The sequence below is a fragment of the Lactuca sativa genome, chromosome 8 (assembly GCF_002870075.4).
Source record: "Lactuca sativa cultivar Salinas chromosome 8, Lsat_Salinas_v11, whole genome shotgun sequence".
Classification (NCBI taxonomy): domain Eukaryota; kingdom Viridiplantae; phylum Streptophyta; class Magnoliopsida; order Asterales; family Asteraceae; genus Lactuca; species Lactuca sativa.
The window spans coordinates 48846930-48862697 of NC_056630.2; the positions used below are offsets into that span (position 1 = coordinate 48846930).

Genomic DNA, 15768 nt, shown 5'->3' on the forward strand with positions numbered 1-15768 from the left:
GGCGAGTCGACGCTGTTCAGCGAAAACCCTAACCGTTTGGTTTTGAAACGTATATAAGGCACTTATAGGTCGTCATTGTTCGTCTTTAGTCGACTGAGAAGAACCCTAAACGGCTGTGGGCATCCAGAGCAAGATTGAAGGGTATTAGGGCTTTTGAAGAAATTGTTGTGCAAGGAGGGGAAGGGTTTTGGCCAAAGGAACAGCAAGGGATTCGAGTTCTGTGGTTTGGGGACACAGAGAGTGCGTTATTCAGGTAATATCTTGGATTCTTTCTGTATTGTTGATGTGTGCATGGATTTAGGGTTTATGGAACCCATTTGGTGATTAGACGAATTAATACATTGTTACCCAAACGACTATAACCCTGTATTAGGACCTTTAGAGGTCCAGAAGGTCCCATGCTTGTGTATTTCGGGACAAAACTTATCTCAGGAAGCAGTTTGATCGACTGCATGGCATGGACTCGCCGAGTCCGATGAACAGACTCGGCGAGTAGCTTGGAGATTAACTGGAACTCGTCGAGCTGTTCTTCAGACTCGGCGAGTGGAGTCGGGGTGGCCCCGCGATTCTTCCAAGAGGATCTCGTCGAGCCAAGAGGGATACTCGACAAGTAGAAAGGGAACATCAGGGGAAGTTGGGGAGGACGTCTAGACTCGCCAAGTCGCCATGGCACTCGCCGAGTCCGGTCGAGTTGACCGTTGACCGTTGACCAGAGTTGACCTAAGTCTGTCTTCTTAGGGATAGTCACACTCATAAGATATAAGTGTTAATGGGAGATATGTGTTGTTATAGGGAGATTGTAGCTCGTCGAAGTGTGCACGAGTGATTTCAGGATTTGCTAGCTTTCAGCATTCACGAGGTGAGTCTTCTCACTATACTGTACCCGGAAGGGTTTGACTGTGTGACCGGAAGGTCGGATATGATATGTGATATGTATGCTATATGTGGTAAGTTAGTTGTTATATGTGTGCTATGTATGTCATGGGCCGGAAGGCGATTATATTATGGGCCGGAAGGCGATATGTTGTGTGATGGACCGGAAGGTCGACGTGGGTAGGACCGGAAAGTTTACCCAGCAGGGACGGAAGTCCCCTGAGACATATGGACCGGAAGGTCAGGGCCTGGAAAGATGTAAGTGCGTAAGTTGTATATTGGGGAACTCACTAAGCATTTATGCTTACAGTTGTTATGCATGTGTTTCAGGTACTAGCGAGGACCGTGGGAAGGCGCCGGCGTGATCGATACACACTGAAGAATGTTTTTATGATCTTGGGATTTAGACTATTTGTATTGACATAATACTTAAACTATTTATGCCTTGTTTTGGATGGAAATACTTATTTTAAAATGAAAAAAAAAATTGTTTTGAAAATTTGCGTTGTTACAATAAATCAATCTGTTCTTTCATTACTTCAATCAACACCAAATACACTTGCACAAATCAATCTTGCGAACTCAAACCAAATCAATAAAATCATCGACTCCAACATATCCTTCGCAATATCGACTCCCAGTTAATCAAACTCAAAATCACGAACTCGTATGATGAACAAAATCAATATGCGAACTAAAATCAATATGCGAACCTTGATCGATTCCAAGTTAGTTTCGTTAATTTGAAGATACTTTGACTCACAATAAGAACAGTCGACCCCAAATCTGTCGATAATTGATAACCCCCTGGATTCGCTTTTCCATTCAAACATTCTTTCCCAGTCGATGCCAACCAATAAACGAAAATCGACCCTTCGAAACTTCAAAATCAAAGCACCATTCGACATCTAACGAATCAACTGTAAACCATGGCTTCGCTTTTTGCCAAAAAAAAACATTATCGATACCAAAATCAATTTTTCCTCAATTACAGTTCGACTATCGAAACCAAACAACCTAGCAATCAACTCCAAATCGATTATCATGCTTCGATTCTTTGATCAGTGATACCCAAGATTGAACTCACACTCCACAAAAATTCAATTCCGATTTTGACTTTCAAAACGAACTAGCGATCAACACCAGTCGACATCAATCGAGTCTCTGGCTTTGAAATCTGGTCATCAAACTATCGACTATCATCAATCACTCGATACCAATCGATTTTCAATTTTACTGAATCGATAAACTGAAAATCAGATTTTGACTTTTAGCTTTTGATGCTGATGAAGAACACAATTGTACAACCAGATAAAGCTAGTGTACAAGTCAGATAATGAACACCTATCGACGATTTGAATGAATCAGATGAAGGATTTTCATGATTTGGGCTCAAATATCTTAATGAACAGTATTCGAAAATATTATGGGCTCAGTGAACAAATTTCAAGTTTGGGCTTCTAACTTGAATCGAATCAACGAATGGAGAATTTGATTGGACTAAAGTTGGATAAGATGAATAGTAAAAAAAATTTGACAATGATTTTGGAATTATGAGAATATGATTTTGATTTTTGGATTGATCTTAAAAAAATAATTGGATCAATCAATGAGATTGAAAACGGATTTGATCCAATGAGGCAAATTGATCAAAAATGAAAAACGAAAAATACGAATCGAAATCATGGATGTTTTGGAATCCATTTGAGAATTTGAGTTACCTTTTTCACAAATCGAGATCCATTTTCAATGAACGAATCAAATTTGGAAGATCTTTGTTCTTTGGTCGGAATGAGAAAATCTCCAAATCAAACATTGTACCACCCACCATGCGAGATGTACAACTCGTTCTTCGTGTTCTTCAACGATCCAAGAACATCTTCAAAAGAACCACCAACACATTTGAGTTTTGACTTCAAATTCAATGCAACCTTTGGAGATTGTTGCTTTGGAACCCAAATTTGCTTCACGGATTTTGGCTTCACAACATTTGACGATTTTTGTGAGTAAACCCGCTTGTTTTTCCGATTCATCTTCTTCTTCTTTTTCTTTCTCATCTTTTTGCATCTTGAAGACTTGACTTCATGAACAAACCCACTTTCAACAACATGAACATTTTGAGTTTGAATCAAATCTTTTGGAGTTTGATACTTGTGATTTTCTTGGATCACCGGCTTCCGATAAGGAATCATTCCTTCAAACGAATCACAAGAACACAAAATATCATCAGTTTGAACTCCAATTGAGCAAAAAACTTTTTCATCTTGATAATCAACTTGAACTCCTTTTTCTTGAATATCAAGAACATCAAGAACATGATGATCATCAAGAACATCTTCAACAAACATAAGAGCTTGAAGATCACTTGGGTTTTCAACAAGAGAAATGTAACTCTTATTAAACAAGTCTCTTTCTTGTCCTTCTCTCGATTCTTGCTACGAGCTATCATGAACATGGAAAGATCATACAAACATTCAATCTTCGAAAGTTTTTGAAATATCAATCTTCCATGATCATCTTTCAAACCTCCATAAGAAAACCAAAGAATCCCATGAAATCAAACCTCCTTTCAACAATAATCCATAGAATTGAAATTCGTTGACTTCGTATTTCACACCTTCAATGATTACAATCCAAGAATCATACTCCAAACGCACCATGATCACAAAAACTTGAAGATTTCTAGAGAGAGAAAGCGATTTTGAATGGGTTTTCTAGAGAGAGAAAGTAAAAATCACTTGAATTCTAGTGAAGAAAATCGAATTATGAATAGAATCAAAGATGAATTCGATTTCTAGAATCCAAAAACTCTCTAAAACACGAAGATCAATAAGAACATGAAGAATCACCAAATCAAAATAGCCATCAAGGATCAATTCTTGATCAAATCAAGAACACCCGCTTTGATACCAATTGTAGTGGTGTTGATTATGATGACATGTGCGGAATTAGGAAAGATCTAGTGATTCATCATACAAATTCAAGAACACATGGAGTAAATAAATCTTTGTAAGCTCTTATTAGATCTAGAAAGATTATACGAGTAAGTTTGTATACAATTTCTCTCTCTAGTCTAACACTCCAAATGGATTCACTTACATAATGGGAGTCACTCACTTCCTATTTATAGGAAATACTCAACCCATTTACACATACAAAGAGGAAAACCAAAAACACTACATCCGAGCATGACTTTGCACCATAACAAAGCTTCACAAGGTTTCTTTCATAATTATTTTAATGTTATTAATAATTTTTATTTTATGCCTTAAAAGGCAGCAAATATATATGATCTAAATAGTTTTATATAAACTTCGTATAGATATAATTATTTCAAAGTTAATAATCATGGAGCTTACTTAAATCATATTCATTTGAAATTCCTACAACAACAAAAGATTTTTCTAATTTTGGTGTACTTATGATTTCAAATTTTAAGTTATTATTCATCATAACTCAAAAGCTTTTTAAACTATGATTAGTAGTTGGTAGTGCTATTTTATTTTCCTTTCATTTATATACATTGTAGTTATATTAGCAAAATATAAATAAGATTTCTCACAAAAAAAATTAGGTGTTTTAAAAGATTTTTTTTTAAAGTATGAAGAGTTGAAAAAAAAAATTATCGCTTTATGGTTATTTATGTGCTATTTTTCATGGAACAATAATGTTTCTATATATAAAATTATAGAATGTATGTTGATTTCTATGTTTTTTGTTTGATTTATAAGTTTTTAAGAAGTTTTTTTTGTTACAAATGTTATAATATATGTTGTAGTGTTTTTATGTTATTAAAAGTTGTAGTATTTTTGTTTTTCATATATCTGTTATTCGATTAAAATACAAAAATCAACATATATATTTTATATAAAATTTACAACTTAAAAAGATATATAAAATTATCAAAAGTTGTAGTATCTATATTTTTATGCTATTTGTTATTCGTTATATATAGAAATCAACCTATGTTTGATATATATTTTATTAACATTGTTTTTTCATGTATAAATATTAAATCATAATTTGTATAATTATGAGCAGGATTACAGAATATGTGTGGGTATGTGTGTTTGCCGTTAAAAAAAAGTATATATATATATATATATATATATATATATATATATATATATATATATATATATATATATATATATATATATATATATATATATATATATATATATATATATATAGGATATAGGTCCGGTAAGAATTTTTTTTTGGTAGGAAGGAAGAAGTTTTTTTTCTACATATTTTTTTGACGAACAAAAGAAATGAATCACTAGATGATTCATTTGTAAGATGATTCACAAGAAAAAATTCCCAAAAAAACATCTTTATGATTCATTTTTAAGTAAATTAAAAACAAATTCACTTTTGTGACAATTTTAGTGAATAACAACAAAATCATTGTATAAATGAATCATCGAGATGTTTTTTTGAGATTGTTTTTTTTGTAAATCATCTTACAAATGAATCATATAATGATTCATTTTGTTTGTTCGCGAAAAAAATATGTAGAAAAAAACTTCTTACCTTACTACCAAAAATTCTCTTCTTATTTAATCTTGACTATTTATATATATATATATATATATATATATATATATATATATATATATATATATATATATATATATATATATATATATATATCGCGCTGTCAAAAATACCCGTTACTCGAATTACCCACCCGATTTTTTCGGGTAATAGGTAAATCGGGTATCGGGTTAACTTTTTCGGGTAAGTGGGTAACCCGAATTTTTTTCAGGTCGGATAAAGAGTAAGTTGTTTGGGTTTCGGGTACACCCGATTACCCGAAATATATATAAGAAATAATGTCCCTTTATGAATTTATCTAACACTTCCAATTTCCAAATCCCAATTTTCCTCGTTGAGGCTCGTTCTATTTTCCCCACGTCAAAAAACTCTCGTTCCTCGTCCGCTCTTTGTTGGTATTCATCAGCAATGAATGACTATATTAAAGTAGAAGATGAGACGATTGAAGTTGACAACCCAACCCATGATCAAGTTCCACAAGAAAAATAGAAAAAAAAAATAAATAAAGAATTCAACCCAAGATCGAAAGTTTAGAAAGAATACTTGATATCTCAAATATTATTGAGTAAAAAATCTCAATGTTGAAAGTTTAGCACGACATACTTATTTCATTACATTTATTTTTAGGTGCCACTAAAAAATAAAAAATAAAAAAAAAAATAAAAATCGGGTAATACTCGAATTACCCTTACCCGACCCATTATCCGAATTACCCATACCTGAATTACCCGAATTTAATTTGGGTAGGGTAACGGATAAATTATTTTATATGAAAAACCCGAATTACCCGAAACCCGAAAAATTACCCGATCAACACCCCTATATATATATATATATATATATATATATATATATATATATATATATATATATATATATATATATATATATATATATATATATATATATATATATATATATATATATATATTCTTAACGCAAAGCGGGAGGATTCGCTGATCATCTTAGCTAAAACCCACAATAAAATGTCTAATACAAAGTGACACCAATAACTTCCTTACGCTAACAGCGATCCATTGTGAATTTTTGGTTTGTTAGTTAGCCAACATACGGGAATTCTTTTATAATATAAGAGAAATTGGTGAAAAAACATATGCAATCACAGTTTCCTTTATTCATAGATATATTTTCGTCTGGTTTCTTCTATTCATAACTAATTATTGTCTGTGTATGATTTACAGTTTCAAAATATAACATATGATAACTATCTTTATTTCATTGCATAGAGTACAAAATAAATCTTCCAATAATATGAATGATTAATGACTAAAACATATATAATTTGAATTACCTGGGATTCCTTGTTAAGAGAGTAATATCTAAACAAGGAGAGTCTTTCCACACATTTGAGTGTCTTTTAAGGATCTCCCTGGCTTTGTCCCTTGGATGTGAATGTCGACCATTTACTTGTAGCACCATACATAGTTTCTCAACTGTTCCAACTCTAACCATCTCTTGAAGCACCCCATCTGTCGCAGAAAATTTGGATATCAATGAAATAATCATCAAGGCTCTTTCATCAACCTTATGAGAAACCTTCCCCATTCTCTTTGTGATCATAGCTAATCCGGCTGCATGACCAAGAAGTTGAGCTCTCCCATCGGCTGAAGAACATAAATGAAACAACACTGCCATAATCAACTCGGTGGTTTCCTTGTCTGGTGACCCAAGCTCGAGCTCCACAAGCTCAAAAACAGCTCCTGCTTGAATCATCATCGAGCAGTTTCTTGGCCAGGTACAAGTGCTAAGCAACACATGTAAACCCTCCTTGATTCTTTGTTCAAGATTCTTATTTTCTCGTTGTCTAAGAATAACTACAATCGTCTTGAAAAAATCCAGCTTCAATCTCTCAAGAACATGCGACTTTGCGTAGTTTATGAGGTCTTTTAATAAAACTAATGCGTGGGGTTTCATTGTTGTATCATTATAAGTACTAGCATCAAAACCCAATACCCATGTTAAGGAATTTAGGATTCGATCGTATTCTTCAAGAACTGAGTGTGTTTCGTCTTCTGTAAATCCAACAAGATAAAGAACGTTAAGAGCTTCTTTTAGACCAACGGTTGTGCGATTCTGATAACAGGAAACAACGATGGTAACCATGGCTCTAACAACACCAACATCTTTGAAGCAAATTCTATTATTTTTACTTTCGGATGCAAGACTTTCCAAAGTTTTAAGTGATTCAAGTTGCAGCTCCTGTTGCTTGAGGTTCTTGATGAGGTTTATGGCGATTACCTTCAGCTGCAAAGAGGATTGCTTCGATGGTGCTGGAACAACTCGATCGGATGCACACCATGCTTCGATGAGGCGACGGAGATTGTGGTTAGGAGTGAATTCTGAGGCGATGGGTAGCGGTTGATTGGTGACTGGACAACTCTTGTTTTTTCCATGGAACTGCCACCGTTGAATACTCTCTCTGTCGTAGGTGATGCCGCTGGCGACAATCACCGGATCTTTCATGATTTGCAGAGAAATTGGACAAATGAAATAGTGGGGGACTTCTCGGTCATCCATTATTTTAAAAGAATTGGAAGACAACAAATGAAACGAATGATTATTGGATTGCTATATGGATCTGCATCTATATTAAATTGGGTAATGTATGGATATGGTAAGAGATTGCGGCTGTTGGTGCGTGTGGGTCTCTCCTTGAATTATTATTATGTTCAAAACTTTTATTAATGTACCAATTCAGAATTTTCAGCATCCAATACATACGGCGGGTTAATTGCGCCCGGTTTCCTTTTTTTTTTTTTAAGACAAAATTGCAAGAATAATGATTTGGTATTTCGAAAATTGTCATTTTAGTCTAAACAAGTTTGGACTACTCTACCTTTCAAAAGGTTTCATTTCGTTGCAAATTGGTACAATTTATTTTGAATTTTTTTTTTAAATACTGATTTTGCCCTTTGTATTTTATTATTTTTTACTTTTTTTTATTACAGAAATAAAAAAATAGAACCATAAAATACATCTCTCTCTCTCTCTCTCTCTCTCTCTCTCTCTCTCTCTCTCTCTCTCTCTCTCTCTCTCTCTCTCTACAATACACACCTTACTTCAATTGGGTTGTAGATTTACGGATCCAAATGGGATACTTTTAGTTACATCTGATAAATTACAAAGACTTGGATAGAGTTACAGAACCACTTGAAGAAACACTTGTTAATTTAGTAGAGAGGCACAAGCAAAGTGGTATTCTAGGTGAAGAAACATCGAAGACTGCTCTTTTCGTTTCTGTCTAGTCAGATCTACAAGGTCACCGGATACCACCCCCAGATATACCGTCAAACCATTCGTCTTCTCTAGCAAACTCCTACAGCGAAAACCTAACCCTAAGTGTTTCATGTGGCAACGCATAGATCGAAGCTAGGGTTTGTAGCAATGACGAAAGCTTCAACAATCTTCTTCTTCGACGACAACTTCGTTCTTCGGTTAGGGTTTTCCTCTTCTAGATCTGGGGAACATCAAGGGTGACAACGAGAAAATAGATGTTCAAACCTCGACGATGGTTGAGGGTGGCAATCCTTCTTCTTCGATGTCAATGTAAGATCTGAGAAAAAGGGGGCGACGTCAAAGATCTGAGAAAGGTGCAACGTAGATATGCTTCTTTTTCGTTCAATCTTCTTTTCATTGTTAGATCTACTTCAATTTTGTTCATCGAGAGTTTATGGTTTGGTTAGGGTGTGTGTTTTCATCAAATTTTCTATGTGTATGTGTTCATCTAATTTCGTGTTTGTGTGTGTGTGCTCATCTGATTTCATGTATGTGTGTGTGTGTGTGTTCATCAGATTTCATGTGTGTATCACTACTACAAAATGGTTAATAGAAAACTCTCCTTAAAATATGTTTTTAAGAATTCGGTATTTTATTCTAGAAGGCGCTATTTATTTTCTAAAAAAAAATACGTTCATCTTTAATGGATCGTACTTTATTAGGTTATCAAAAAAGATGCATTACGGTTTTTCATCTAATTAATTTATTTTGCCGCCTAAATATATTTGCCAAATATCTTTTAATTTGTATCTCGTCCTTACCCTAATTCTACCACCGTTCGTTTCTTTCCTATAATCCTACGATTGCCGCATCATCACCACAACTAGGAACTGTTGCCGCCACCACCATAGCCACCAATTGATGTTGCTCCACAATAGCCACCGGCGACTGTTGCCACCACCATGACTGTCATGCCTTCTCTGCACACACCATTTGTTCGTTCAAGAGATTACTTCTTAATTATCTTAATCATTAATCAGCGATTCTAAATCTTTAAGATTTTGGTGCCTCCTTTGTTGCTTAGGATAATTGGATTTTAAAATTGCTATACATTTTTTGCCTAAGTTTTTTATTATGGTATTTACGATCTTCAGTTTTCTTAGGGGTTTTTTTTTTCATAATGGTCTTTGACATGACCAACCTCATACATAAGGATGTTGCAACTTTGGTTTGGTAAATATTGAATAAGTTCTTAGTTTTTGAAAAGTGTTATACTTTTTCAAACATGCCACATGGGAATGCTTTCTCTTGCATTTAAAGACTTAATGAAGCAACTATGCAGTCATTGTGGCACCAAGAGCATTTAAATCAAGGTTTGTTGGTTCCTTGGTTTTTCCCTTGAATTTAGTGGCAACATGCGTATTCTTTATTGTATTTATGCTAATACAGTGTTGAAGTTATATATATATATATATATATATATATATATATATATATATATATATATATATATATATATTGCATGAATATTCTAAGGATTAATTGAACTAATGTTGGTATGATATAAATTCTTTTAGATTTTTGGTATCCTTAACATGAGCTATTCACATTCACATCCAGATTAGATTTCTCAACTTATATTTTTATTCTTAGAATGTTTGTTGCATATTTATATTACAGGATGATATTGGAATAAATAAAAGCTTATATGAATTAGCTGGAAGTTATCAGAGACAAGACTTCTTTAAATCACCCATGTTGGTGAGTTTCGTTACGTTCCCACTTTTCGATGAATTTTTCTCTACAATTCTATATATGCTTTACAATGTTTTTAACTATCCAGAGTATTAAAGGAAAAGTAATGTAATAGACTTTTTCAATATCAACATGTGGTTATGGGTAATCATATAAATGCGAAAAAATGATTATTCAAACAGATAATGTCATGCTTTTCTATATTAATTTTACCATATTGTGAACAGGTGTTCATGTGTAGAGTGACATTGAGAACATGTTTGTTTCATGAACATGTTTGGGCCCTAGGATGTTTATGTGGACACTTGTTCCATTGAGATTTGCTTATACTTAAGGCAAGGTTTGCTTCTTGAACATTTTTGCTTACCAAGTTGTTTTTATTTATCTAGTTAGTATTGGGGACTTGTATTTGACCTTAGGTCTGGTCTGATTTGGTACTGGGAAAGTCAAAATTAACTTAACTTGATGTCCTCATTTTCTAATTTCTATTTTTTTTTTGTAGATTTGTTTTTCATAATTGCTACACACTACCAGAATATGTACGTTGTAATATTGTAAGCGATTACAACGTGTTGAGCTCTGGATTTGTCAATATGTAACATCTTTCATTTTATTATCTTCAATTGGAATCCATAATGCACAAAATATATTTTTTGATCGACATCCCATGATATTAACACTATTTTAGAAATTGCAGGTGTGAATGCTTATTATGCTTTGGATGACCAAAAACTTAATGATTACAATGACTTGATGATGGAGTCTCCACATTTCTCACTATAAGGTATTTGGCTTGTTATGTTTTATATCAAGTCATGCATGATTTATTTGATTTCTCCTACCTGTATTGTTTCAAAGTGTAAAATAAATTAGACTCCATGAATTGGAGTAAAAAATGGTGTCTCAAAGAAACAATTTGGTGGCCATAACATTGTATCAGCCACTAAATTGTATTTTTTTTTTATTAATTTTGTTAGTTATAAAGTACGGTTGTTTCTAAGAAACAGTACTTTATAATACTTAGAGAGTACGATTATACAACCATACCCTATTTAGTCGTTAAATAGGAAACTCCCCCCTTAGAGTACGCTCCTATAACCGTACTCTATTACCTATTTTAACCGTACTCTATTTCCCCTTTTGTAGTAGTGTATGTGTACATACATCTGATCTGATTTTTTGTGTGTTCATCATATCTGACTTTGTGTGTGTGTGTGTGTATTGGTCAGATAGGAACAAACTCAAGAACAAACCCAAATTGTGTGTATGGTTTTTGTTTTTGGGATGATTTTTTGGCGGAGATGAAGTGACGTTAAAGTTTAAGTGGAGATGGAGGTGAAAGACAGTGGTGGTGGACTGTCGAGTTGTCGAACAGTGTGACATGTTTGAACACAAGTTTCAAATTTATATTCTAATTATTCAACTCAACTAAACACAATAGGCAGTGTACTTAGTCGTGTAGTAGTAAAGTAGTATAAGTAAGGAGTCGATCACAAAGAACGATATTCTAATGAAAATAATGCTAAAAATTAAACTAAAGAAATAAACTTTAAATGAGGGTTTTTATCTGATTTTCAAGTTCTGAAAAATTGTACTCAAGCAATCACTAAAAAAAACACTTCAAACTAAATAAAACAACTAGAAAACAAGATTTAATCAAGATTTATAAGATACTTTCGTTTAGGTTCGAATCCCCTTTTTCGTATGGTTAACTTCAAGACAATGGATTAATTTTGTTGGTTACCAGTTTAGATATTGCTAGTTATGTTAGTCCAATGCTAGGATATATCAATTTATGAGCTTTAACTACATTGAGCATGTAAATTAAGAACACCAAGTTGATTGTAAGATATATTTAGACTATGAATGAAAAGATCTAAAAGTATTTATCTATGGTTAAGATAAACAATCAAGCACATATTCTGATGTAATAATGCTTTCTAACATAGTTAAAGTAATTATCTTTACCACCTACACTAGGACTTGTTCGATCACTAGCTCTAGAAATTAAATGATCATAAACAACTAGGAAACAAGTTCACACAATCAAATTGGTCATCTAACTACATAGAACTCAAAGGCAAAGCAATAAAGATCGAAACTTTAACATGCTACGATGATGATTTATCAAACACAAGTTAAAACCAACATCATTAATCCATAAAAGTATAAAATTACACATAGTAGTAAGGTTCATCTAATCTAAACAAAAGTATTTACAACAAAAACACACTTAATCAAAAAGTAATCTAGGTTAAACATTGTAAAATCTAGGAAAATTAAAAGATTAATGATGAATCTTTACTCCAATCTCTTTAAATCTCTTTCTTCAAATGAAATTAGTGCTCCAAGGGTTTTCTCAGAGGTTTTCGTTGCTTTTCATCAAACATATCAACAGCTCTCTCTTCACGCATCCCGAATTTTGACCTAAAAATCGATATGTATACTCTCCAAAAATTAGCTTCCAAGTCGTGGCCATATGATCACGACACCATGGAAATCATATTAGACATGTATTCCGCAAGTCTGACCACCTTCCAATCGAGAAGGTTCTCATATACACATTGTGGATCAGGAAATGTCACGTTGTGGATTCTTCTTTTATGAACGATTCTTCTTTTCTTCTTTTTTATGCAAGCCCCCTCTTCTAATTTTCCAACATTGTTTAGTTTTGATCTCTTTTCCTGAGAATGCCCTTCTTTGGCTACAAAATATAATTTATACTTTATAAGTACCAAATATCTTTGTATTTAACCAAAATAAAGCTAACATGTATTAAAATAATGCATAAATATATGTATAAATATAACAATGTCAAAATACCCCACATTTGTTTTTTGATTGTCCCCAAGCAAAACTTTATTTCAATACATCACATCAAAACATTGCCCAAAACAATCTAATTTGAACTTACTGATTATACATTGCCTCAATGCATTTATCTGTGTCTAATTTTACCTAAGTACTTCTAAAATCCTAAATACTTACTTTCCTCACAAACATTCCCCCCTCATTTTAAAAACATTCATTTTTGCATTCCTTCAATTTATACATTTTTATTACCCACTTCATTTCAAAAGTTATTGTAAAGCTTCCAAGAGAAATGACTTAAAATAATATACTATATAATATAATTGTCCTAAAAATATAACTAAACTTTATTGCAACTTTATTTCTCTTTTTCACAATTTTTCAGATTTTCTATCTTTTATCAATGATTTAAATTTCAACTTTCACATATAAACAAGCAAATAATAATTTCCAACTTTATTTATTCTATACTATAGTTCGTGAATTTTTAAGAAATTCATTTGAGTATTCGGAATTCCATAGGTCACTAATGGAACCTGTGATTTTCGATGCCCATGTAGTGATTTTCTTCCCATCCATCCAAGTTTTTACATATAGGTGGATAGATATAAATATCCCTAGGGGATACTCACCAAGTCTCAAAGGCCACTTATTGATCTCACTCCTAAACTATTAATTATTTATTATATATAGTTAGACTCAAAATGTACAAATTAAACATATAATACTTGGAAAATTGACTCAGTCTATTTTAAATCAGGACCTAAGAGATAAATCGTCACCGGTAGGCTTTTATTAGGGTATAAACATATATCAAATCTGAAAAATATTATGTCCTTCAAACTGCATAATGTCGCATTTTTTTCTCTTGATTTCATTAAGTCTATGAAGCCATAAATACATTATAACAAACTGGCTCAACTAAATCTTAGAGTTTTCTTTGAACCATCTCGCATAACACTACCAAACTCGTCCTAGCGCAATAATATCAAATTTAAAAAAAGGTACCATATTTTTTTAATTAGACTATTTTTGCAAGTCTATATAATATAATTTAGAATTTTTAAATCAAGCATTTTTCAATACTAAAGCTTTTAATGTTTGGAATTTTTTTTGACCTCCTACCTTACAGTTATTTCATACAATGCCCTGATTGTATGCATAAAACCAATAAAGAAATAAAAGGAAGAAAAATGCATAGACTCCCTTAGGTAGTAGTGGCGAGATCGAATCGATTATTGTGGGAAAAAGCATTGAGGTCTCCAAATTTAAGGTGGAAAATGGAATTTACTACTTTTGAATGTGCCAGAAGACGAATCAAGAACACCAACTTCTGAAAGGTAGTGCAAAAGCTTGCAAAATTATCGAATGAACAATGAACATGACGTGTGTAAGTTATTAACGATGCCATGGCATCGAATCTGAAAAATTACATATCACAATCAATGCAGATGCCATGACGTAGGAAAGTGTCGACCGCGCCATGGGAAAGAAGACTGTCTTTTGAAATCGCAATAAAGTAAACCTCCATGACGTGGCAATAGAACATCCATGTCATGCGAATCAAGCATCTCAGAACTAAAAATCTTCTAAAACTTATCATATGTATATGATGCTCCAATGTATAAACATCACAAGGCTCAAAATAAACTTTATGAATCCATCATAAAATTAAAAATCTCTCACAAACTCGACGTGCACCCCACACTTAGGCTCTTGATTATAGTCTTCAAACATTATGTCACGAATTTTTTTTCTATCGAACATTAAACCTATTTCTTATGCAACCAAAAATAAACCAAATTCGAGTGTAAAACAAGGAAACTAACATTATCATTCGGTTACAAATTCAAAACAAAACACAAATGAAAACACATCAAAAATAAAAGCATGTTCTTGAGAACATCACACCAAACACAAAAAATAAGATAGCTGGAGGGCCAACTTGATGATAAAGTATAATGAGATAGCTGTTACACATCGTGCTTCTATTTTGGCTACAGAAGTTGAGTGGCTCAACTCCATCAAGGCAGACTTAGTGGTAATAACTAATAACTAATAACATGGTTATATATGTTTCTCTAACTCAGGATTCTAAGTTTCTTACATATTATTTGTGCACATTATAGCCCTGTGACATGTTAATCTTTAATGATGCATCTAAGTTATTGATCTAAAATATTCATATGTGAGTATGTTTTATGTAGCATGTATCAGATGTTGTTGTACTTGCTTGTCATGCATCAGCTGATGTTGGTATTCGTTTAGTTTGTGTAACAAATTTTAGGTATCTATGATTGCGCACCACTTTTTACTCCATTTGGTTAATGAAAGATTACTCATTTTGCTGATTTAATATGTGTTAAAGGACTTAGTTAATGGAGAAATATATCATGTTATATTTATGAGGATATTCAGCCCCTTGTTTGTGACAATGGAACTACAATGATGATATGTTGACAATCGCCTTTCAAGGAGCCACAATCTACCAATTGAAAGTTTTAGACATAAACGAAACAGAATTAGGTTTGG

At 32.9% G+C, this 15768-nt stretch overlaps 1 protein-coding gene and 1 long non-coding RNA gene across 14 annotated transcripts; one reads left to right on the top strand and one right to left on the bottom strand.

The window, feature by feature from the left end:
- Nucleotides 1-5593: 5593 nt before the first annotated feature.
- Nucleotides 5594-8096, bottom strand: LOC111904390 (E3 ubiquitin-protein ligase PUB24). The gene is made up of 2 exons (XM_023900165.3): nucleotides 6746-8096; nucleotides 5594-5849 (listed from the first exon to the last, which is right to left on the bottom strand). Exons 1-2 carry the CDS (start codon nucleotides 7969-7971, stop codon nucleotides 5780-5782), a joined length of 1296 nt encoding a protein of 431 aa, XP_023755933.1. The 5' UTR covers nucleotides 7972-8096; the 3' UTR covers nucleotides 5594-5779.
- A 124-nt stretch (nucleotides 8097-8220) lies between these two features.
- On the top strand, nucleotides 8221-11979 carry LOC111904388 (uncharacterized). Of its 13 annotated transcripts, none has more exons than XR_006185505.2 (6): nucleotides 8221-10043; nucleotides 10351-10431; nucleotides 10653-10765; nucleotides 10928-11020; nucleotides 11114-11209; nucleotides 11655-11979. It is a non-coding gene; the product is annotated as an uncharacterized LOC111904388 (long non-coding RNA). The 13 variants fall into 13 exon arrangements; XR_006185507.2 differs by having other exon boundaries at nucleotides 11123-11209; XR_002854500.3 differs by having other exon boundaries at nucleotides 10928-10979.
- The last annotated feature ends 3789 nt before the right edge of the window (nucleotides 11980-15768 follow it).